Source organism: Culex pipiens, chromosome 1, assembly GCF_016801865.2.
Source record: "Culex pipiens pallens isolate TS chromosome 1, TS_CPP_V2, whole genome shotgun sequence".
Classification (NCBI taxonomy): domain Eukaryota; kingdom Metazoa; phylum Arthropoda; class Insecta; order Diptera; family Culicidae; genus Culex; species Culex pipiens.
Window position 1 is genome coordinate 112,825,719 of NC_068937.1, and position 22,437 is coordinate 112,848,155.

A 22,437-nucleotide genomic window follows, 5' to 3' on the forward strand; every position below is an offset into this window, starting at 1 on the left:
GTTGTGCAAAAAATCTTTGACCGAGTTATGATTTTTTAAATCAATTCTGATTGCTGAGATATCAACGATAGAAAATGGTGGGTTGTTTGGGTGATGCTTAGAAAACATCAATTTTGTTGTTTTTAAACACTTGCATGGCAATATCTCAGCAACTAAGGGTCGTATCAACAAAGTTCTTAAAAGCAAAATATAGAGAGTTTTCTCAGCTTTTCAACAATATTTTTTTAAAGTGGGCAAACATGTGCTCAGGACACCGTGAGTGATTTAGCTTGCTTGCGTCCTACAACCTACAACAAAGCACTTTACTAAACTTCATAATATTCAAAAGGGTACCCAAGACAAATCAAGTGAGACCAAAACGGAACCCAAACCCTTTTTTCGAGCTTTTAGAATACCTAAATGTTACTATGTATAGGCATAATGAACTACTATTTCTAACACTCAAAAAAGAATTAAATCAGAAACTAAATTTCCCCCAAAAATCCGTCAGACTCAAACCAGAAGCAGTGGAAATCTTTCCCCAAACGACAACACCCTCAATGAGGGTCCCTCATGGTGTTGATGGCAAGACGACGACACCATCGCGCACATTCACTCCCTTTTTCACCGCGCGACAGTACTGTCAATGTCAGCACGCACCAGTGAGTTTGAGAATGTTTCCCTGCTTCACGTGTGTGTGTGTTTGTTTGTGTTTGTGAGGATATGGGGTAGCGAACTTTTCCTTTTTTTTATTTTTCTGACTGCTGGTAAATTCGAAAATTCAAACAAGTTCCCGCGCTGTTATCGTCGTGACACGCGCGTTATTTTTTCGCGCGGAAAAATTCAAGCAGAAAAGGAATCAATTTCCGGTACGACGAATGCTTCCAATTTGGTGGGTGCAGCGGAAAAAAAACTTTTGTTTAAATGATGCCATCACAGACAAAGAGAGAATGATCATGTGACGTTTTTATTGAAAATCCATAATTTACCACCAGAGCCATCTAGTCGAGAGTGCACGAAATACATGGTAGTGTATGGTGCTGTAATTTTGTGAGCACGCGCACGTGAATTGTCTGTGATACCAGTGTGAAGTGGTGTTTAAAAAAAAGTATCAGCTTGAGTTGTTCAATTATTTTAATTCATTACCTTGGGCGGAGAAATTCGGCGAACAAATTAAATTGCTTTCCCTCTCCAAAAAACTTTCATCTGGAATTCAGAGGATTTCTCCGAATACTGCTCTAGATGGTGAATTTTCTCACTTTTTTACATTGATTGATTGCCAATCAAAACGACTTTACTTTGCTGGCCGAGTACTTTGGCAACCCAAACGCTCCCCCGAAGAAACTTTTTAATAGTAGATATTTTTGAACATAAGCTTCCAGAAGTTTACTTTTCCATAAATAATTTCAACATGCCTTTGCAGTTTGTGGGCACGGTAGAATAGTCATCAATGAGACTCTCTGGGTTTTTTTTTTACATTCAATGATTTTCTGTTTTTTTGCTAGCATTTTATTCATACAAAAATCCATGGCATTTTATGAACGATTTGGTGAATTCAGCATACATTTTTTGTTCTTGTTTTTTTCTCACAAAAAGTTGAATTCCCAAAATCCGCATTTTTAGGCTTTTGAAATTTTGTGACATATTTTAGGAGACCAAAAAAGAATCTTTTTTAGTGTGGGCCCTAGGTAGGGCCTCAAACAAGTTTAGTCTTTAAACTTTTTTTATGTAAAATCAAACTTGGAACTAAATAGCACAGACAACAGACGTAGCGGCTAGAACAAAATAATTTGAAAATCTTGTGTAAAAACATGGCTGCCGCATCCTGCTAATCTACTAGCGCCATCTATTAGCCTATTGCCACTCTCTAAAGCAGCCATGACGGTTTTCTGAGAAGGTGTGTTTAAAAATGCATCACCCAGAAATATATAAAAAAGTTATTTCAATTTATCGAAAAAATGTAAACAGGTAAAGATCACATATTTATGCTTTAGTAAATTTACTTAAATTATTAATTACCGCGATTGACGAACACATGGAGGTTTTATTTCCATTTAATTATCGATATTTAAAAAAATAGTCTTGCCTGGTGTCTTTTTAAACACAGCAACCAAGGCTGCAATTGAGGCTGTCAAATTCTTGCTGGTTGTGTTTATAAACAAAACCATCAGAGGAGAGCGAAAAGGAGGAGGAGACCCGGTGAAAATCGGCAGGATGGGTAAGCGTTTCTTGGAGGAGAAAAGATACGGAGCCAGAAACGAAACAATCCGGAACTGTCGAAGAAGGAGAAACAGCAAGGTGTGACACGAGAAAGTCTGGAAGTCATCGGCGCCGTCAGCAAGAGCTACTATCGCGGCCAACCCCGTGAACGTCTTAGTCCCGGTAATTCCGAAGATTATCTCCGGAACCGACAAACCAGCTACCACGATATTTCAACCCTCACCTCCAAGACACCAAGCTCTTCAGTGCCCTCGAAACCCACACCACCTTCAAGTGCCGCCACTTCCGGCGAACCCTCGTCGCCATACCAAAGGCTCGAATGTTCTCCCCGGCGCGTCAGTTTCCCCCACCGGATATCGAGTGCAAGCGATCCTCCAACCCCTCCATAACGACGCCGTACTCTTATCCGTCGGTGCTAAAATCGGTTCAGAAACAAGGTTGGCCACTTTGGTTGCCTCACAATGGAGCACCTGCACTCGAGCAGTTTTTGACAGTTCGCTCCATAAGAAATACATTGTAGAAAAAGCAAAAACTGCTCGAATGGAAGTGCTCCATTGAGCACTTTCATTCGAGCAGTTTTTGCTTTTTTCTACAATGTATTTCTTATGGAGCGAACTGTCAAAAACTGCTCGACTGCGAGTACTCCATTGTCAAGCAGCTGCAAGCGCGAGAAATTTGGTGAAATCCGCTGAAATCAACTTTTCATCCAGAACAATCGATTACAAACGTTGAAAATCAACAAATCTTATAGTGGAACGAAAATAGCAGTAGGCGGAAAGCGATATTTTGACAGCGGGCAATGTGTCAGGGCAAAGCGACTGCAGCGCCACAAACGGATTGCCATAACTAAAAAAAACCGTTGCAATGATTTACACAAGGGAAGAATCGAGCCCAACCGGATGTTGTCTGTGTGAATAGTACGATACATTTTTAAAATCCCACCATTTTGAAGTTAAAACCACTACGATGAATCACTGACAATAGACGGTTTAGCTCGATCACCACCTTGTTTGGTTGGCAAGCCGTTTGTGGCAGCCACAGCTACAGTGGCACTGCCGTCGCAGAGGTGATTTTGACAACTCTTCCGCGCTGCTCTCAAGTGTAAACAACACAACGTGGTTGGGCGTATTCTCATTATCATCAAAATCCGAGGGGTGGCTAACTTCCGCCTTGGTCCAGCGTTGAAATTCCTTTTTCAAAACCTTTCACCGTTCGCTCCTTCTTTTTCACCTTACTTGACCTTTTATTGCTTTAACGCGCCTTAGCTCGCCTTTTCTGTTGCCTTTTCTTGCGTTCGCACTTCAGACTGCTCGATTTTTTTGACAACGAGAACTGTCAAGAGCAAATGACAGATCTCGTTGTCAAATCAGTCGAGCAGTTTGTTTTGAACTTTTCATTTTTTTCACGTTCACATTTGTTGGCCAAAAGAACCTGTGCCGCGGAGAAAACGGTATTACGCGGCTACCGGTGGCCAAGCCGGAGAAGCATCTGATAATACCGGCTTTGTTGGTACGACGACGGCGAGAACTTTCCGGTGGGGAATTTACCGGCTTTGTGGGTTGAGAGTTTTGACTACTTGTTTTTTTTCTCTTTTAAGAGAACTGCTCGCTGGTTCGGGTGGCAGCATCTTCGTCTCCCACCAGGGCCACCCCGAATTTGCCCGCGGCCATGCAAGTTTCGCTTACGAGTTACAACTAAAACCGTCGTTGATTTAGCAAGTGACGGTTGTCCAACTGCACTAAAGTCTACACAGCTCATGCCCCAAAACTGCGACCTTCACCAGCAACAACACCATCATCTACGGCGGCACCAGCCGAAGTTAACCCGAGGGCCGAGCTGAACATTTTTCCGGCGGAAACACAAAAACGGCCACGTTGCCGCTTAACCGCACGACTACCATTTTCGTTTACTGCCATCAAAGTTACCGTTCGAATCCAAGAAAATCGTGCAAAATGGCCGCCACTAGAAAGGACATCGAAAAGGCCGCGACCCTTCACCGGAACCGCGTCACGCTGACCTTGCGCAATGTCCGCAGCCTGGAGAAGGTGTGCGCTGACCTGATCAGCGGCGCCAAGAAGCAGAAGCTGCACGTTAAGGGCTCGGTTCGCATGCCGACCAAGATCCTGCGTATTACGACCCGCCTTGCGGTGATGCACAAGCGTATCATCGATCTGCACTCGCCGTTCGAGATCGTCAAGCAGATAACCTCGATCAACATCAAGCCCGGTGTAGAGGTCAAGGTCACCATCGCCGACCCTTAAGCTGGATAGTTCCACCACAATCCGGAATGTGAAGCAGTTTTCCGGTGATGGCCAGCGTAAAAGGTCCAACGCGGATATTTGAGGCCTTTGCTGCTCCGGCTGGGCGTTTGCAAACACCAACACGCAAATAAACTTTTTATATTAAAAGCTTTCACAAAACAAAACACAAAATAAATTCCTTCAGTGAAGCTCAGAAGGTACAAATCGCTCAAAAGACCGGATACGTCTTCAGATTGGATTACTTCAATGTCATTGCTATTCAACTTCTCCATGTGAGTCCACCACGCACAGAAAAAAAAATCGTGGTAATATTACATCTGGGAAGGGGTACATCTTTTATGTCAGAAAAAAGGTGTAATTTTACCTCTAAAAATGTGTAATTTTACCACTTTTCTGGAGTAATGTCACTTTTTCAGTCTAAAATGAGGTAAAATTACATCATAAAAGAGGTAATATTCAACCTTCCAAAATTACAGCTTCCAAATTTACATTATTTTTCTCTGTGCGTGCATAGAAAGAAAAGTGTTGCATGTCGAAGATTTTATATTGCATGACTTTATTTTCTACTTTTACTGAATAAAAAAAAGTGCGGGAAAAGTGTAAGAGGTCTTTCTATACAATTATTAGTATTATTAGTATCGTTTTTTTGTAAACCCTATTAAATCCTATTAAAATCTCGCCGTGTCGAGTTCGTTGATGTACTTTTTGAAACTGATGTCATATGCGGATCTGAGTTGAGTTGAGTCGTTCAGTGCAGATCAGGTTCCCGTACTCTACGCCCTGTAGTTAATGAACCTTTTCGAACATTTACTCAGCTCCAACCTTTTTTTCGTTCAGCTGCTTTCTTGGCTAAAACTGCCAGACAATACTGGCACACGTGATGCACGTTCTTCAACGGCTCCGCTTCAACCTGGACTAAAACATGTATTCTGGTGGCAATCTGTGATGCTCTCCTAGTCTGGCGGTCATCAGATCATCGAAGGTCGACGACCGCAATTCAAATTCTACGCAGGTACCTGCATCTCAGTGCCCTGAAGGTTCTTGTGCTTTCGTGCAAGCTGAAGGTACCGCGGTGGTAACAGGCCACGCAACCAGAATTCTACCGGAAGTCCGCCGTAGACGGCCCTCTTGAACACGGTCGAGTTGCGGAAACGCGGGCTGCTGCTGGGACGCGCACAAACCACTGCCAGGAGGACGACTCTTCGGAACGCGGGCCACTGCTGGGAGGACCTTCCGGAACGCAGACGAGTTGCCGAAACACAGCTGGCTGGAAAGCACACAAACCACTGCCGGGAGAACGAGCTGGAAACGGTTGAAAAAAAAAAAACAGATAAAATAAAAACATCGTTTGGTGGAGGAGCACCGGGGGCGCTTGGACCTACGGCATATCCGGTCGACGTGGTCGGAAGAATGTGGGCCGCGTTGGAGATCGGAGCATTCGCTGCTGGACTTGGAGAAGAGGTTTGTCCTGGAGCCGGTGTGTAGGTCGGCGCTCCGGTGGTTTTTATTGGACGATGTCGAGGCACTGGTCGAGATCGACGTGGTCGGAGGTCCGTGCGGTTGGATTAGCGTGGGATATCCCGAACCTGGATTTTGTTGCTGGGTTTGCTCCGCATCGACCGCGAACCCTTTTCGCCATCACCCGCGGCGGACGCTTCGTCTGTAGGATCGTCGTGTTTGTCGCGCTGCCCCGCTTGCCGTTGGCCGACGGCGACTGCATCGGATCGTCCGCGCCTCCTTCGACGGCCTTGCATGCCCAGTTGACTACTTGGCCTGCTCCTCGTTCAGATACAGGCCGGAGGCGGTCACCTCGACGGTGCCCTCGCCGATCCGGACCACGTACAAAACTTCGTTGGTGGTTTCGTTCCGCTTGACCTCGTCGACGAAACCGGCCTCGTAGGTGTCGCCTCCGGTGAACGCGTGTACGGCGTGGCCGACGATCGGGAGCGTGTCCTTGTCGCCGATCACGATCACGTCCTTGGAGAGGGCCTTCGAGGCACCGTCCTCGAACAGCATCATGAACTTGTTGTCTCCCTTGTGACCTTGCCTGCATAGTACTTTCGGTCGGACCTCCGCGCCATACAGCACAACCAATCGTCCTGGTTCACTGGCGGTTCCGGCTCGGCAGGTACGGGTGTTTCCGGTTTCTGCTTCTTGGCGCTCTTCGAGGAGGCTTGCTTCGACTTCGGACTCGGGTTCACTTCTTTCCTCGACCACTTTTCGGTGGTTGTTTTGGGCGTCTTCGCTTTGGAACTGCTTTGGTCCAGTTCCGCGTCCGATAGCTCATCATCCATGCATGATCTTGGTGAATTCCTCGATCATCAACTTGGCCCCTCGGCGGTGTGCTTAACCTTGAATAGTGGTGCCGGGCGCTGCCAGCTTGATCACCTTCTCCACCGACAAGAACTGCAACTCCGTTCCGTCGAACCATACGCTGACCTCGTACAGCGCATCCTCGGAAGTCAGTGCCTGGGTGAGGTCAAGCATGTTGGCGGTGGTGGTTGTTGTTGTGGTCGAGGCTGCAGTGGTCGTCACATTTGCTGGCGTCTGCACGGCAGATTTATCGTCTAGCTCGGATCCTGACGTGGAGGAGATTCCGTTGATTTTGCGGGCGTTGCTGGCGTACAGGTTGGTCTACTCTGCAAGAGTATAATATTCATTAAATAACACTTCCCTGCAAGCCAATCTCCTACCCGGTGCAACAAACCTGTACACGAATCGACCTCCGACGATTTCAGACTGCTTTCTTCTTTCACCGACGAGGCAACAGATTCCTTGCTTGTTTCGGGAGCATCCTTCTTGGGCTCCGGCTCCTTCGCTGCAACAGCCGGCCGTTGAATTGTCCGCCACGATGGCGCCGTGCTCCTTCTCGTCCTCCTGATGGCTGTTGTCTACCGAGGGTCGCGTAATCTTGCTCACGTTCTCCGAGCTGATTTCGAACTGCTTCTGGATTGGGGTCGAGTTGCTCGAGCTGACGGCCGCGTTCGGTGTGCTGCTTCCGTTCGAGATCAAATCCAACCGCTGCTTTAACCGGTCGGCCATTCTGACACTCGATGCTGTGGTCCAGCACCTTGGACTCATCGGCGGCCGGCGCCGGCGGCACTTCCTCAACGTCCGTATACAGAAACACGCCAAAATCACCGAGTTTCTTGTTGCTTTTTATTTTGACAATCAAACTGCTAGAAAAAAATCAAAACAAACACCGAGTTGCCAAACTTGAGGAAAAACTGCTCGATCTGTTTTGGCAGGGTTGGAAGATCGATTTCTTGTAGCTTTTCGTTCGAGCAGAAACAAGCCGCCCTACGAGCGCTAACGCGCGTTAGCTTCCCTGTTAGACTGCAGTCCCGCGGTCGTGCGATTCGAAGCGTTATCTGCTCGATGTCGATTGAGTCCTGCCATTTTCGAGCGTTTGTCGTGCGTTTTGATCGAATGTCAAAAAGGTGACATCTAGTGCGTGTAAAAATCTTGGCAGGCGTTGATACAAATCAATGACAGTTGAATTTTCGTGGGTTTCCAAAGTAATTAGTTTAATTTATAGTAAATAAAATTCTTATATTTAGTGAAAAAAACTGATTCAGGAGCATGACAGAACTCAGAAAAACCAAAGGATTGAGGTAAGGAATATTTATTATGGTTTGTTCACACTTTTTGTTAAATCAATAATTTATTTTAGATGGGTTGAAAAATGTTGTGGCCACCAAGTATGAACCAAAGCCGATTTACGAGCTTGTGACAAATTACAATCAACTTTATTTGGCAACAATAATAAAAAAGGATTGTTTGCAAATGAAAATTCTTTTTTTTTCATCAAATTAACCAAAAAAATCTGAAACGAGAACGTACGACAATGGCAGGACAATCTGAATAACAAAGGCGCCCGAAAACGGCCCGACAACGGCCCGTCAACGTCGATTTTCTCGAAAGCCGATTTCGTCGATCGTCGGACAAAGTGTTGCATATACGCACGAAAAGGGCCCGAATTCCGTCGGACAAACCGTCGGAATTCGGGCCGTTTTGTCGAGCCGTCGGGCCGTTTTCGGACCGTTGTCGGCCCCGTCCGTCAGTCAGGGTTGCCTTTTCATGCCTTCTCGTGGCGTTGTGAAAAAAATCGTCGCCTTGTGAAGCGTTCTCAAATTTCGAGCTACGATTTGTGCGTTTTGTTGTTCTAACGCGAAGTGAGCTACCCCTCGTCAAAATCTTCATGCATCTTTTAGTCGAGAAAATCTGTGTAGATCAAAAATAGCTTTAAAAAATCAAAACCAATTAATTTGAGTATCGCTTCAGATAATTGTCAGTCAATTTCAAAGCAAAAAAATAATTTATTTAAAAATAGCATCATCAAAATCAAGTTGGCTCCAGCAAAAGCTGTGGTGCACTGAAGTCTACATTCAGGCTTATTCTTGCAAGAGGCAATTTACTACGAGATGGCGATACTGTATCATCCGCCATATTTTAAAACACGATTTTCAAATTATTTTGTTCCAGCTGCTACGCCTGTTGTCTGTGGTTAAATTTTGAAAACAAATCCTCAATTTTTCGATTTTGACAAGGGCACTGAATACGCATTTCCAAAAATATGTTTTCGTGTAAGCTAACTCAATATGCTATTAATTCGTCTAAGCAACATCGAAGACTATAGTCTACTTATTCCTGGGATACGGCTCCTCAAAATCAATGATATCTAAGTATCACCCAGCACTGAACTGTAATATGCCGATATCATAGAAACTGATGTGCAAATGGGTCATTCCACCTGAAGTGTGCAAGAAAAAATGCAAATTTGAAAATTACCCTCTCCGATTCTGCTTCCAATTTGGCAGAGCTGTTGAGACTGTCAAAACATGTAAAAATCCCGAATTTCATCCAAATCGGACCACCCCTTCCATTTTTGTACCCTCCCAAAAAATCGACTTTTTGGCTATTTTTGAGCGAAACCCCTATCTTCGAACGACGATAACTCAGGAACCACAAATCTTAGAGAGTCGGTCTTAGACTCAATTTTGAAGGAAATTGGACGTAGAATCCATTTCCGTGATCAAAATTTGGATTAAAATATTTTTTCTACCTGTATTGCGCAATTGAAAACTTTGAATGGCCGTATCTCAAAACAGCCCTATTTATTTTTTAAATTTGACCTCACCATCGTTTTCCCCGTCCAATTTTACATAAGAATCACTTATCGACAGAAAGGAATATGTTTCGTTCCAGAGATATCGAATTTTAAAGTTTTGAGTATTTGAGATTACCTAAATTAGCTACACTCGCCACATATGCTAGAAGGACTCGGGCGCGCTGATCAATAACTGCTACCTGTTTATTTATTGAAATACGATTTCATCCCAATTAATCATTAGCAAATTAGGCAAAAATTGTAGGAAAATGCTGTATTAATCTTAAATTTAAAAAAAAATAGTATAGGGTGAATTTATGTGCTAGCCCACAGGACAGAGCAAGAACGTTGTTGTAAGTAACACTTAAGAAAAAGTGTACAATACATTATCGTATCAAAAATTATGAATTAACATGAATAATACTCTCGTGAAGCATGATTAAGCAAGAGGATTTCTGGAAAGTATAAAGCTGAAAAAAGTAAGAAAATCACAAAGATTAATTAACCGTTCGAACAATTATCTTTTTTTTTTGTCAATCATTTCGAAATCTTGGAAGACGATACAGCTGCTGTCCACATGTATCAGAAGTATATGGTTTCTTTTTTGAAATTAAATGTACCAGAATTGAAAAAAAATCATCAATTTTTCAGATGAAACTGGTTCACAATATAAAAATCAGTTTAATATGATCATGCTCAACCTTTCAAACCGTAAGGCAGATTTTGGGGTTTATTGCTGAATGACACTATTTTGATACCGCACATGGCAAAAGCTCTAGAACCGATGAGAATTATTTCATCTACTACATCCAGCTCTACATTTGTTCTTGCTTCAAATAAAAGAAATAATTTGATAAAGTGGGAAGAAATGAGGAATTAGGAAAAATATGAAAACAATAGATTTTTTTTTAATTGTGTTGTAAAAACGTTGTAGCATTTGCTAATAAATATTGAAAGTTCAAATTTTACCTAATATGGTTCAATGACACTAACATCAGGAAAAACAGTGCATTCAAAATTACTCAATAAATATTCCTTAAACAAAAAATAGATTGTTCAAGGTATTGATTATCTCAAAATCGTATAAAATTATAAAAATAATTCATCTTACAGAACACCAGGTAGTAATTATTGATCAGCGCGCCCGAGTCCTTCCCTACACACCTGTCTTTATTCCGAGTGAATCCATGTTGTCCCCAGACCTGTAGGAACGATTGAACGAAAAGCACAAAAATCCCATAGTAATTTCCATGTAAACTTTAAACCGCTGGGGACAGGCCAATTCTCAACCAAATGGGCTGATATTTGGCATGAGAATCCCTATGGGTATCCTCTACTATGGGAACCTCGGTTTGCCTGATTCTGAGAACATTTTTGTTTTGATGAAACACCCTACTGATTATTTAACTTCAGCAAGTCGAAATAATGTAAGTTTAAGGAACTTTACTAAAATAAAGCGAAGAACTGCAAATTTTCGAGCAAAAATTAAGGGGGTCCAATATAAGAAAACGAAAATCCAAACTTTTCCAAAGTGGACCCCTGTTAATTAAACCTTCAAAAATGAAGAAAACTGTGTATTTAAGCGAAAGTTTCTCTTAAACATACAAGAAATGCTTGTTGTTATCAACCTAAACGTATTTGTTTTTCAATTGTGAGTATAAATATAACTGTTTCATGTTAAAAGTACCAAAATTGCTGAAGCCGTAAAAAATATAATTAATCAAAACTAAAGTCAATTATACTTAACTGAAGCATCATAATTGCAGTTTGAAAAGATATTTTATAATAATAAATCAAGAACAAAACATTTTTTTAATAAACATGCGTGGTTTTATCAGCAACTGTAAACAAATCTATTGTTTATTTTCGGTCAGTCATTTATGTAATAAATATGAAAAAATGTGCATCAAAATTATTTTTTTTTATATTTTTATGTTTACAGTAGTTTTTGAAACGTTTTCTCTGATCTTTTTCGGAAATAAATGTGTTTAAATGTCTGTTAGGTTTTTTTTGTTGTTTAAAGCCAAATTTGTTAACAAAACATATTTGTATATGATGAAAAGTGAGCAAAATCCATCTTTTATTCCTTAGATCAAAAAAAAATCATGCATCAAAACATCAAATATCGGTTAAATATGGTACAAAAATAACAGTTTGCCTATAGTGGACCCGGGTCCACAATCGGATTATGGACCCGGGTCCACTATAGAAAAAGGGGGTTCATAACAGGCAAGAAACCTTTTATTTTAAATGGCTATTTTTCTGCTCAAAAACAATTAAACTCATGAAACAAATAGTCAAAACTGTTCAAAAGACTTCAGTTTTCATTGTTTTGTACAAAGGGTTATGAAAAAGTGCTTAAAATATTGAAAATTTGTGAAAAATGCACGTCAGCTCTACTAGGGGGTCCACTAATGGTAAAAATACCCTATTCAACAAGAACCGACAAAACTCCGTAAATTTTTGTCACTGTTCACATGAGAGAAGTTTCAATCTTTTCGTGCTATCTTGACACAACCAGAAAATTTATGTAAGTGCGACAATTGGCCAAAGGGATTTTTGATCAGAACGCGTTTGACACATGTAATTATAGCAATCCAATCCAACCAAACTTCAGGGCAATGATCAACCAAACAAAACGTTTTTGTTATTGTTTTCGTTGCGTGCTCTCGTTTTTGTTTATTCAAAGTCAAACATTAAAACGCGTTGAAAGTGGTTTTGATGCCCGATTGTGACCAGAAATTTGCTGTTCTGCATATCGAGCCAACCTAATATACTATATGAAGTAGGCATCAACCACCTAATGCTGGATTAAGTAGCGTTATTTATACACATTTGTTTGAATTCAGCCATTTAACTTTAATCATGCAATGGGGCATTACGTTCAACCGACTACTCCTTTTTTAACCAATTACAAGTACCGTTATCCGGGGTGTCATTGGGTCTGGGGGTTGGAATTGGGTCATACAAATTTCAGCATTTTTGTATGACCGAATCTCACCCCCCCAGACCCAATGTCACCCCTGATGACGGTAATACATTTTGCCAAAACTTCTTGATTCTTTTCAAACTCAATTTAAAATGTGTTTAATTTTAGTTAACACCTAACCTCTCAGGCTCCAGCAAAAAGGGAGATTTTGAATGGAAATGGCCCTTTTTGTCGAGCTTGGGAGTTAAGGTGTTGAAAAGGGTGTCTTGGAAGACGTAACCTAGAACCATGAAGAAGAAAAGGACAAAAGTGGGAATAATGTTTAATTTCATAACAGAAATATTTTGTTTTATATTAAGTAACGATTACCAGTTAGTCACCAGGCCATGGATTTAAACTTATTAAAACTGTTGGACCCAAAACCAAACATTTTAAAACATTTTTTTTTATTTTCTTGATGTTAAATTTAAAATAAGCTTTAAAATTCAACCAAACCTACCCTTTGCAGTTCAGTAAACTATTCCAAACATCTCAACCTCATCGCTATTTACAGCTTCAATATTGCGGAACCATTATTCTTCATTTGCACTCTCTGGCACTTGTGTTTTCCAGTACAACGCGCACAACCATCCAGCCAATTTGCATCCACAATGAAATGGGTGCCGCCACCAACAGCACTCATGTTATTCCCAGAGTGAGAAAACCGTCACTTTAGTATTTTTTTTTTCTTTCCACTAAGCACTGCTAGATATATTTTTTTGTAATCGAGGTTGAAGTTACGTCACTAATTTTTTTATTTTATGCTAGCAACACGTGATTTGATATTTTTTTCGTATTTTTCACGAAGAGATTCATAACGATTTTATTAGCCCATTTTTTCTAAATTTTCTTTTATATATTTATGAGCCACAGCACAATCTGCTCGATATGTCTCATTGCCGTCGCTCGAATGAGCAAAAATATCTCCCGAAGTTAGGCAACCGTAAGATTGCTACACACAAACGCACAATACAGCGCGCATTCCTCGGTGTGATTTATTTGCGTCGGAATGATTTATCTTTATGAGGTGCTCCGGATGAGAGTCCCCTCCACCTCCCTCACAATTCCAGCCCTGCTCATTTATTCCACCAGCCCAGCTCAGTTCCAGCGCGCGCTCCCCAATAACGCATGCAAAAATGCCTTTGCCTAACTCCGGGGGCAACCGGAATGTGCCAAGGCGTAGCAATTTCCCAGACGCATCACTTCCACTCGACAAAGCGGGCTAATATTGCGGAATACTTAGCACTTGCGCTTCTTTCAGGATTTTTTTTCTCTCCTGCCGATAGGTGGCACTGCTTAACCGCATGGCGCCTACCGTTAGACACGGCGGTGCGGCTTGCTTCACTAGACTGTTCCTCGCGCCCAGATTTATGCTTTCAATTACAAAGCACCCGTTTGAATTCACTTCCGGGAGGTGGGGTGACCTCAAGGGGCGCCCTAATGTATGCAACAGGCAACTCAGGCCACCTCCAAATCCACTATCTTTGTGCCATCAGGCCAAACCACGACTGATGGGGACAACCGTCGCCGGCGAGAGCTGTCCAAGGACTGAAGACCCTGGCTTGAGCCTGGAACCTCAACAGTCGATAGTATAGTGCGATAAGAGGACGACGATCCCAAACCTCACCTCAATGAAGGCTCCTTCGCAGTTCAGTACCACCCCGTGCCGAGCCAAACCGAAGTGGGCCACGTGGTGCGCAGTGCACGTGCAAGTTTGTTCGATACACGGTCAGAATTGGACGAGCAAAACAGAACAGAGCCGGAAAAGCCTCGGCTTGTGAATGAAAGCTGTGCTGTGACCTTCGGGTTCGTCGTCGATCTGAAAGGACCTGTTGCGAGACTGAAGGTTAACGGGTGCTTAGGGGAAGCGCTGTTCTGATGACGAAATGCACACGCGTTTCAAGGGCAATGAGGCTACCCTGCAGGAGGAGTGAGTTTTCGTGGAACCAGTTTTTGCTATTTAGTGGTGATAGGTACTATTATTATATCCTTGTGGGTGCGGCTCAAAAAGTTTCACAGCAATATTGATTATGGGAGGTGTTCCGCATTAGTTGTTGTTGTAAACACATTTATTTCTGGCAGCATTTAGTACACTCTATAATAATCCGTTGAGACAGGTAGACAGGGGCAGGGGGCAGAATGGGCCACCCTTGGTTTTTGGCTTTAGAATGGATTTAGACCAACTGTAAGGCAAGGGTTATATCCGTAGTAACAGTTCATAAACGTTTATAAACAAGCAGTCTATCCCCCTCTTACTTGACGTGAACTGTCACTTCGAGCCAAACATTTCATTAGGGCACAAAACCAAAACGTAAACATTTGGGATTATTCCACTATTCCATTCATTAGTACACTCCCTACATGCCCTCCAAGAATCAGATTGATAGCAAACAATAATTATTTCCTCTTGAAAAAATAAAAAAAAAAACAAAAGGGCACATAACAATATTCACCCCAAACCAGAAAAAAAGTTCAATTGTGCCCTTTTCTTTTTCGTTAGTTTTTCGTGGTTAAGGAACTTTCTATGTTATAAAGTGAACTTTTCATACATTCTTAACACTAATTCACTTCAACACAAAGTGTGGTTTACGTTTCACCAAGGATTTCTGCAGAAAAAAACTTCGTCGAAATACAATATTTAATACGGCTCGCGGCTGCTGTTCAGTACACTTCTGAAGAATTTTTATGTTTCACATACCTTATCTACACCATTCGATCACAAAACTTCACAAATTATCAAAATTTCCGCTGGATTCCTCATTATTTCTAACTAAACAAAAGGGCCCATAAACATTATTCAAAACAACAATCGGGTGACAGCGCTTTAGTGCCCTTTCAGTTCTTTTCGAAATTCCATTAAGAAAGGGCCCATTGTGCACAACAGTTGGAAAGTTAAAAGGGCCTAATAGCGAGATTTTTTAAAGTTATGAGTTTTATTGCGAAAATTCGCAATTCGCAATTTTCAGTGTAAGAACGGGCCTTGACCGATCTTACGCACCAGGTTCCCGACGAACACGCACTGCCCTTACACCTACATCTCACCCTTGATCTGAGTCAGTACGAGCAGCACGCTAGAACACGCTTTGAGTGTTCGTGCCAGGCATGCACACCTTCTTTTCCGGTTACGCATTTTAACTCGGCCGGGGGTGGTACATTAAGTAGGGTTTGATGTAAGTATAAGCGCCTAACCATTTATAGTGTGCCTATCAACTTTCATTAAAGCAAAAACTGTTTTATTTTTAGTTTGAATTCAAAAACTTATTGTTATTTACTGTGTATTGTTTTTTCCTGAAATCTTTCCTAGAGTTGAGTCTGTTTATCTGTTGCTATTTCTTTTGTCGCGGTGTTTTGTTACAATTTTTGGTCCTAAGCATGTTATAAAAGTTTACCAAAAATACAATAGTAATATTTGTGTTAATCCTTTAACCATTCCATAAATTGAGTAAGGGCTCAAACCTCACTTGTTTGAAAAAAAGGGTGAAGATTAAAAACAATAGACAGTAAAAGAGAATTTATTCTATAAAAATCAAGTATCTATAGTAAGAGAATGATGAGCGTATTTTGAAGAATAAAAATGAGAAGCTAGATGTATTAGATGTAAAATTAGACAACGAAACTATTGGCACTACGCCCCCCGGGGCATGGCCTTCCTCTAACGTGGGATTTCTGCTCCAGCGCCTCTGACGAGACAGGAGAAACCGGGACCGACGTTTTACTTCACCATCCGATAGAAGCTCAGTGGATAAGGCGGGAATCGAACCCGCGACAATAGTTAATAAATAGCGATACAAAACAAGCCTAGATTATAGTAATGATAATTTATAGGACAGATACAGAATTATTCAAATAAATAAATTCGCAATAAAATCAAAAAAGATTAGGCGAATGATAAATAGACTTGATATTACTAGTACATTAAGGAAAAGTATATTTTTAAGGGAAAAAAAAACAAAACAAAGTTTGTTACAGCAGTATCAATTGATAGAAAAGAGTGGAAAAGCTTTGAGAGAAAAGAGAATCAAAAGTTAGTAAAATTAAAATCAAATGCTGGATATTAAATAGAAGAATCAGTGAAGAATTGGGAATCAGAAGAGCAAAACAAAAATAGGAGATAGGTGGTAGCTGAGAATGAAGAGAAGAGAAACCCCGTTGTGCGATGTTTCAGGTACATCCACAGCAGTTGACTCAACATACTGCGAATCAAAACAATACCGTATACAATCACAAATTACTTCCCTTTCCCACATTGTTGCGCCCCTTTCTTTTAGCCGTCTCGACTCTGACCCGCGGTGGTCAAAGGTTTACGATCCGTTTCCACAGGCCACCAGCTAGGTCATCATGAAAACCAAGCCAACGTGGAGGTAAGAAAATAGGACACTCGCAAGGAACCAGAGCTATACTGTTCTGATCAAGATAATTCGGCTGATCTAACAGAACTACGGATGTAGTTAGTTACGCTCCTTCCAGGATGTTCCTTACGTGGAAGTCAACCGAAGAGCACGCAACAAGGTCAGTGCCATTGCATGCTCTTAGGTATCAATCCTTGGCCTGCATCTTTCGTGGTGATCTGTTGGTCGAGTCAAAAAAAACAGCATCTTTACATAATTATGATCAAGCAAAAAACAACTGCAAATGGTTATTTACTACCAATAATAATTTATTCTTTCTTATCCGCGCCACGAAGGCGCCAGTATCAGAATATTAATATAATTAATTGTTGCAAGCGAATCCGGGCCCAGAAGGATAAGAATTTTATCCGTAAATGAGCCGTCGAGAGAATGGAAAAAACGAAGCACTGCACTGTCTACATGTTGTCCACCAGCTCGCACATGAGCCGGTCTAGCGGATGGCACCCTTCGCCGCGACCCTTGCCGGTCTCGCTCTCGTCGCCCGTGTCCATCGGTTCGGCCGCGCTGCTCAAGTCCGCTTCGGTCAAATCAGGCAGCGACGCGAACGCCGCCTTCACCATCTCGCGCACCTTCTCCAAGTGGTTCTGGAAGCGCTGGGTGGTTTCTATTCGTTGGCGCTTCTGCAACTCCATCATGACTCGCAACGTTTCCCGCGCCTGGTGCGGACGGAATTCGTTCAGCAGATGGTGGATGTGGACGAACAGAAGACTCAGGTCTTCGATCTGAAAGAAAAGTTGCTTTTTAGCGGAAACTTAACCCACGAAATCTGCAATACCGGGAACTTCCCAATAAAACAACAAATTGCAATTTACAATTACCTTCTCGGCTCTCCGCGGACTATCCGGATAGTGCACGAGTAAATCGATCAGATCCAGAAAGTTGACCAGCAACGAATGGTTCAGCTTCTTTAGCTCCTTCCGCCGGTCAAAGTGCTGCGGGTAGAGCCGCTTGAAGCCCTGCGCCTCCAGCGGCCGGATAATGTTGTCGTCGTTGCTGAACGGATTCCCGAACATGGTGTACGAGTCCTGGATCGGGGGTGGCGGTTTCGGGGCCCGATTCTTCCGGATGTTTTCGTCCGTGTACAGGTTGATGTATTGCGCCGGTGGCAGCGGCAGCGAGCTGACCTGGATCGTGTCCGCGTTGGCCATCGTGAGCCCGGAAAGAACCGCTTAGGAGGACTCAAAATGCAATTTATTGGCGATTTCTGCGACACGAATGCGCTTGAGATTTTTTTTTCTTCTGCTGGCAAGCTGTATTTTTGACGTTTACAATTTTGACAGCTTCTTCTGGTGTTGTTGTACTTGATCGAGTTGCACCCACCAACGATTGCACCCACTTTATTGCACGCTTGTTCAAGGTTCTATCTATTAAAGCAAAATCGAATCAAATTATTCGTTCTACAGCATTCCCGCATAATCAAATACCAAAGGTGAAACTGTCGAAATCATAAGAAAATTATTTCTGGTATGGTTACCATTTGTGATATTGTTGATATAATGTCACGACCATATAACAAAATTAAAATTGTACTATTTCCCGAATTGTTACACTTATCTTGACATATTCGAATGGTTGATTTTTTTTCCTACAATTTAATGAACGGTATCTATTCGTCATACGATTAGGATGGTTCGAAACAGCTATTGTTAGAACATAATAGTACTGTAGCCGGTATGATAAAAGTTATGATACTCGGTATGATTTAGTCAAAGAAACCTAAGCGGAAAATTTCCTAAATTTCCTAAGTCCTAATAATTGAAACAATTGCACAACAATTAATGGTACGATATAATTATTCCTCATATGTTTGGTATTATTTCAAACAGTTTTTGTATGATTGAGCCAAAAATGAATTTTAGCGAAAATTTTCTTAAGTCCTGATGATTCAAACAATTGTTCAACAATTCATGGAGAAATATAACTTTTCGCCATATGGTAAGGATTTTTCGGAACAGCTATTGTTAAAACATATGGGTACCATAGCCGACGTAGTATTTCCAACTTGAAGCTCAGCGAAAAATTCTTAAGTCTCAATAATCCAAACAATTGTACAACAATTCATGGATGATTGAGCCAATTGAACTACAGCAAAAAAAATCCTAAGTCCGAATAATTCAAATAATACTTTAACAATTCATGGAACGATATACCTGAATTCAGCGAAAATTTTCCTAAGTCCCAACAATTCAAACCATTGTTCAACAATTCATGGAACGATATACCTGAATTCAGCGAAAATTTTCCTAAGTCCCAACAATTCAAACCATTGTTCAACAATTCATGGAACGATATACCTGAATTCAGCGAAAATTTTCCTAAGTCCCAACAATTCAAACCATTGTTCAACAATTCATGGAACGATATACCTGTTTGCCATATAGTTTGTATGTAAAGCTAATTTATTTTCGTGATAATTTTTATAAGTCCAAATAATTTAATCAATTGATTGGCCATTATCAGAACGATAACTGTTCGCCATGTGATTGGTCTATAATTTATTTGTATGGTTCTACCATACATGTTACGATATATTTATGATAAATTTTGAGGCCACATTTCATAATAAAATGCATTTTAAACCGCCAAACGTAATGTAACTGAGATAGCTCAATTAGATAAGGCGGCAGCACCACGGAAGAATCAACAGGAGACATCATCATCAAGCGGTAACAAATCCCGGACATTACAAAAAAAAAACGCTCACCATTAATAATCATATACTTACCATTCCCGTTAAATCCATAGTTCCCAGAACATTTGTAAAGTTTATTTTTTGGCTCCTCCCTTTTCAAATGGTGTCGGTAAGTGTCGGTAAAGCAGTTCACCATTTAAAATCATATTTTATTAATTTGTGGTACGGTTCACATAAAATAAGAATTGAACAGTTTGGGGTAGGGTATGACTATGATCCACGAAAAAAAACCCTTGTAAAAATGTATTGTAACATTACCTAACGACCTATTTAATAAATTGTAGGATTGTTTGGGGAATGGAAAATGTACGGTTGCACCCTATTTGGTGTATTATTAAGATCATTTAGGAAAAATCATTCGACAAATGGTGACTGTATGGTTGTTGACTATGCGGGTTGCCTTGGCGTTTTCGCTTACAAGATTCCTACTCGAAACTAGGTGTCCGAAGGCTTGATTGTTGAGGCAATTGGGTACTAAAGCCCTTTGTCAATTTTTATGTACAACGGTAAAAAACACCATTAAAAACCATTTCTGATCACTTTTTTTCATTTTAATGCAAAAAATTTCTATGACAAGACAACATTTTTTCGATGGATCAACTATGGTTCCCTTGGAACGAGCTGTCAAGTAGGAGCTTTTCTGTCAAGAAGGACCGCGAGGTTCATTTTTCAAAATTGATTTAAAAATCCATTTTAAACTCTTTGTGGTCGTACAAAGGGTCATTGTACTCAGAAAAATAAGCTTTATCGCTGCAAACAATAATATCAGCAATCTAAGCTTCATTTTAGGACCCAATTGCAAACCTCTTTTTACACCTATGCTTCCATCAACCCCGGGATTCGAACTGATGACCTTTGGATTGTGAGTCCAACTACCTACCAACGACTCCACTCAGGGAGACGACTCCGTCACCTGGACTGAGCTAACACAAAGAAAAAATACTCTAAATTTAAAAAGATCGTTCGTTGGATTAAAAGTTCGCGTTGGTGAATATTCGTAGAAAGTTAAAACTTTTTAATTTAAAAGCTAAAAAGTTGTTAATACTACCATGCATTTCTGGAACAAAATCGTTGTATAGGTAAAAGTTTTTTACTTTTAATATAAGAAAAAACTTTTTATGGCAAGAATAAATAACATTTAACATTACAGTGATGATTTTCGAAACATGTGATGGATTTCATTTCAATATTATAATATTAAAACAGCCGGGACCGTGGTGTAGGGGTAAGCGTGGTTGCCTCTCACCCAGTCGGCCTGGGTTTGATCCCAGAAGGTCCCGGTGGCAAATTTTGAGACGAGATTTGTCTGATCACGCCTTCCGTCGGACAGGGAAGTAAATGTTGGCCCCGGTCTAACCTAGAGGTTAGGTCGTTAGCTCAGTCCAGGTGTAGGAGTCGTCTCCCTGGGTCCTGCCTCGGTGGAGTCGCTGGTAGGCAGTTGGACTCTCAATCCAAAGGTCGTCAATTCGAATCCCGGGGTGGATGGAAGCTTAGGTGTAAAAAGAGGTTTGCAATTGCCTCAACAATCAAGCCTTCGGACACCTAGTTTCGAGTAGGAATCTCGCAATCGAGAACGCCAAGGCAATGCTGTAGAGCGAATAATTTGATTTGATTTGATTTGAATATTAAAACAGTATGTTTTCGATTTTTTTTTTGTATTTAACGGATCTGCTTACGGTTTGCCAACTTCCGCGTCCAAGCTGTACCGATTCTTACGGTACGCCACCGGTCACGTTCGAAGGCCCCAGGCTGAGCAGGTTACGGATGGATGTTTCGTTGGGGAGCAACATCGCGGCCTTTATTTTGGAGCGCGACAGCGATGTAGCGGACAGGGTGGTCTCGTTGCCGGCCATCATCAGGACAAGCTTGGAGGAGTTGGTCATTGGTTGTTGATTCGGGAAGGGAAGTCGACGTTTTCCGGCTAGGAACTGAAGCGCATGAACGGATAGTTCACGATCACTTGGTCCTCCTTCGAGAATGATACAGATATTGCGAACTCGCCGTCAAAGTTCATCCGGCCGAAACTGCGCCGTTGCGAGATGAGCGTTTGCGGGCGGAAGTTGCTGAAAGAGTTTTAAAGTAAATTAAATTGGCTAGACACTTAACACATTCTCAATACTCACCTATAACTTCTTCGGTGTTCCAGGTAGATGTTTTTGATTAGGTTCGTCGGATCTCGCTCCAACCTCTGGAAGTAATCTGAGTACGACAGCTCCAGGACCGGCGGCTTTCGTACAGACGGTCCTTCCAGAACTAGTGCAAACTGTTCTTCTGGATGTGTAGGTAATACTCGTCCCGCAACGAGAAATGGATTGCGGACCCTCGGGACATCCCACACTGTCCCGTCCTCACTTCTGGCACATAATGCTGCTGATGGTCGTAAACCGCCGGCACCGAGTGCAACATCCACGCTTACCACCTACTTGTCGTTTCCCTCTTCCGTCGGATCCTTCTCCTCACCGTGAAAATTAACTTTTTCTCGTCTACCTACCCCGGGCCACCACCACCGAATACAACCGGTGCAAATCCACATCCCGACCTCCGATCTTCGGCAACCACATAAACGGCGTCCTACAAAAACAAACAAAATAAACTCAAACGCCACCAAACACCCAAGCTTTATTCTTACCCATTTCGGTCGTGACACAGCTTATCCTCCTGGCCTTCTATCGGATGGGGAAGTTAAAACGTCGGTCCATTTGCGTAAAAGAGGTTTTGGGTGACTCACCATTGCTGATATTATTGTTTACAGTGATAAAGCTTATTTTTCTGAGTACAATGACCCTTTGTACGACCAC

General features: G+C 41.8%; 4 protein-coding genes and 1 pseudogene across 4 annotated transcripts in view; 1 reads left to right on the plus strand and 4 right to left on the minus strand.

Annotated features, from left to right (window-relative positions):
- Window positions 1-13,227, minus strand: part of LOC120432493 (tachykinin-like peptides receptor 86C) — a 173,948-nt gene extending 160,721 nt beyond the window's left edge. The window contains exon 1 of the mRNA XM_039597707.2: window positions 12,999-13,227. The gene's annotated coding sequence lies outside the window, so the exon portion shown is untranslated. The remainder of the gene's footprint in view (window positions 1-12,998) is intronic.
- LOC120432494 (40S ribosomal protein S20-like) lies at window positions 3,399-4,608 on the plus strand. The gene is made up of 2 exons (XM_039597708.2): window positions 3,399-3,733; window positions 3,797-4,608. Exon 2 carries the CDS (start codon window positions 4,152-4,154, stop codon window positions 4,458-4,460), a length of 309 nt encoding a protein of 102 aa, XP_039453642.1. The 5' UTR covers window positions 3,399-3,733; window positions 3,797-4,151; the 3' UTR covers window positions 4,461-4,608.
- LOC120432510 (uncharacterized) lies at window positions 5,624-7,502 on the minus strand (annotated as a pseudogene).
- Window positions 13,228-17,171: 3,944 nt separating the features above from the next.
- LOC120432515 (mediator of RNA polymerase II transcription subunit 7) lies at window positions 17,172-18,215 on the minus strand. Its single transcript, XM_039597732.2, has 2 exons — window positions 17,766-18,215; window positions 17,172-17,669 (listed from the first exon to the last, which is right to left on the minus strand). Exons 1-2 carry the CDS (start codon window positions 18,093-18,095, stop codon window positions 17,343-17,345), a joined length of 657 nt encoding a protein of 218 aa, XP_039453666.1. The 5' UTR covers window positions 18,096-18,215; the 3' UTR covers window positions 17,172-17,342.
- Window positions 18,216-21,351: 3,136 nt separating this feature from the next.
- LOC120432509 (uncharacterized) lies at window positions 21,352-22,272 on the minus strand. Its single transcript, XM_052706024.1, has 4 exons — window positions 22,269-22,272; window positions 21,763-21,907; window positions 21,624-21,702; window positions 21,352-21,567 (listed from the first exon to the last, which is right to left on the minus strand). The coding sequence occupies exons 1-4, from the start codon at window positions 22,270-22,272 to the stop codon at window positions 21,352-21,354; spliced, it is 444 nt and encodes a 147-aa protein (XP_052561984.1).
- Window positions 22,273-22,437: the final 165 nt, after the last annotated feature.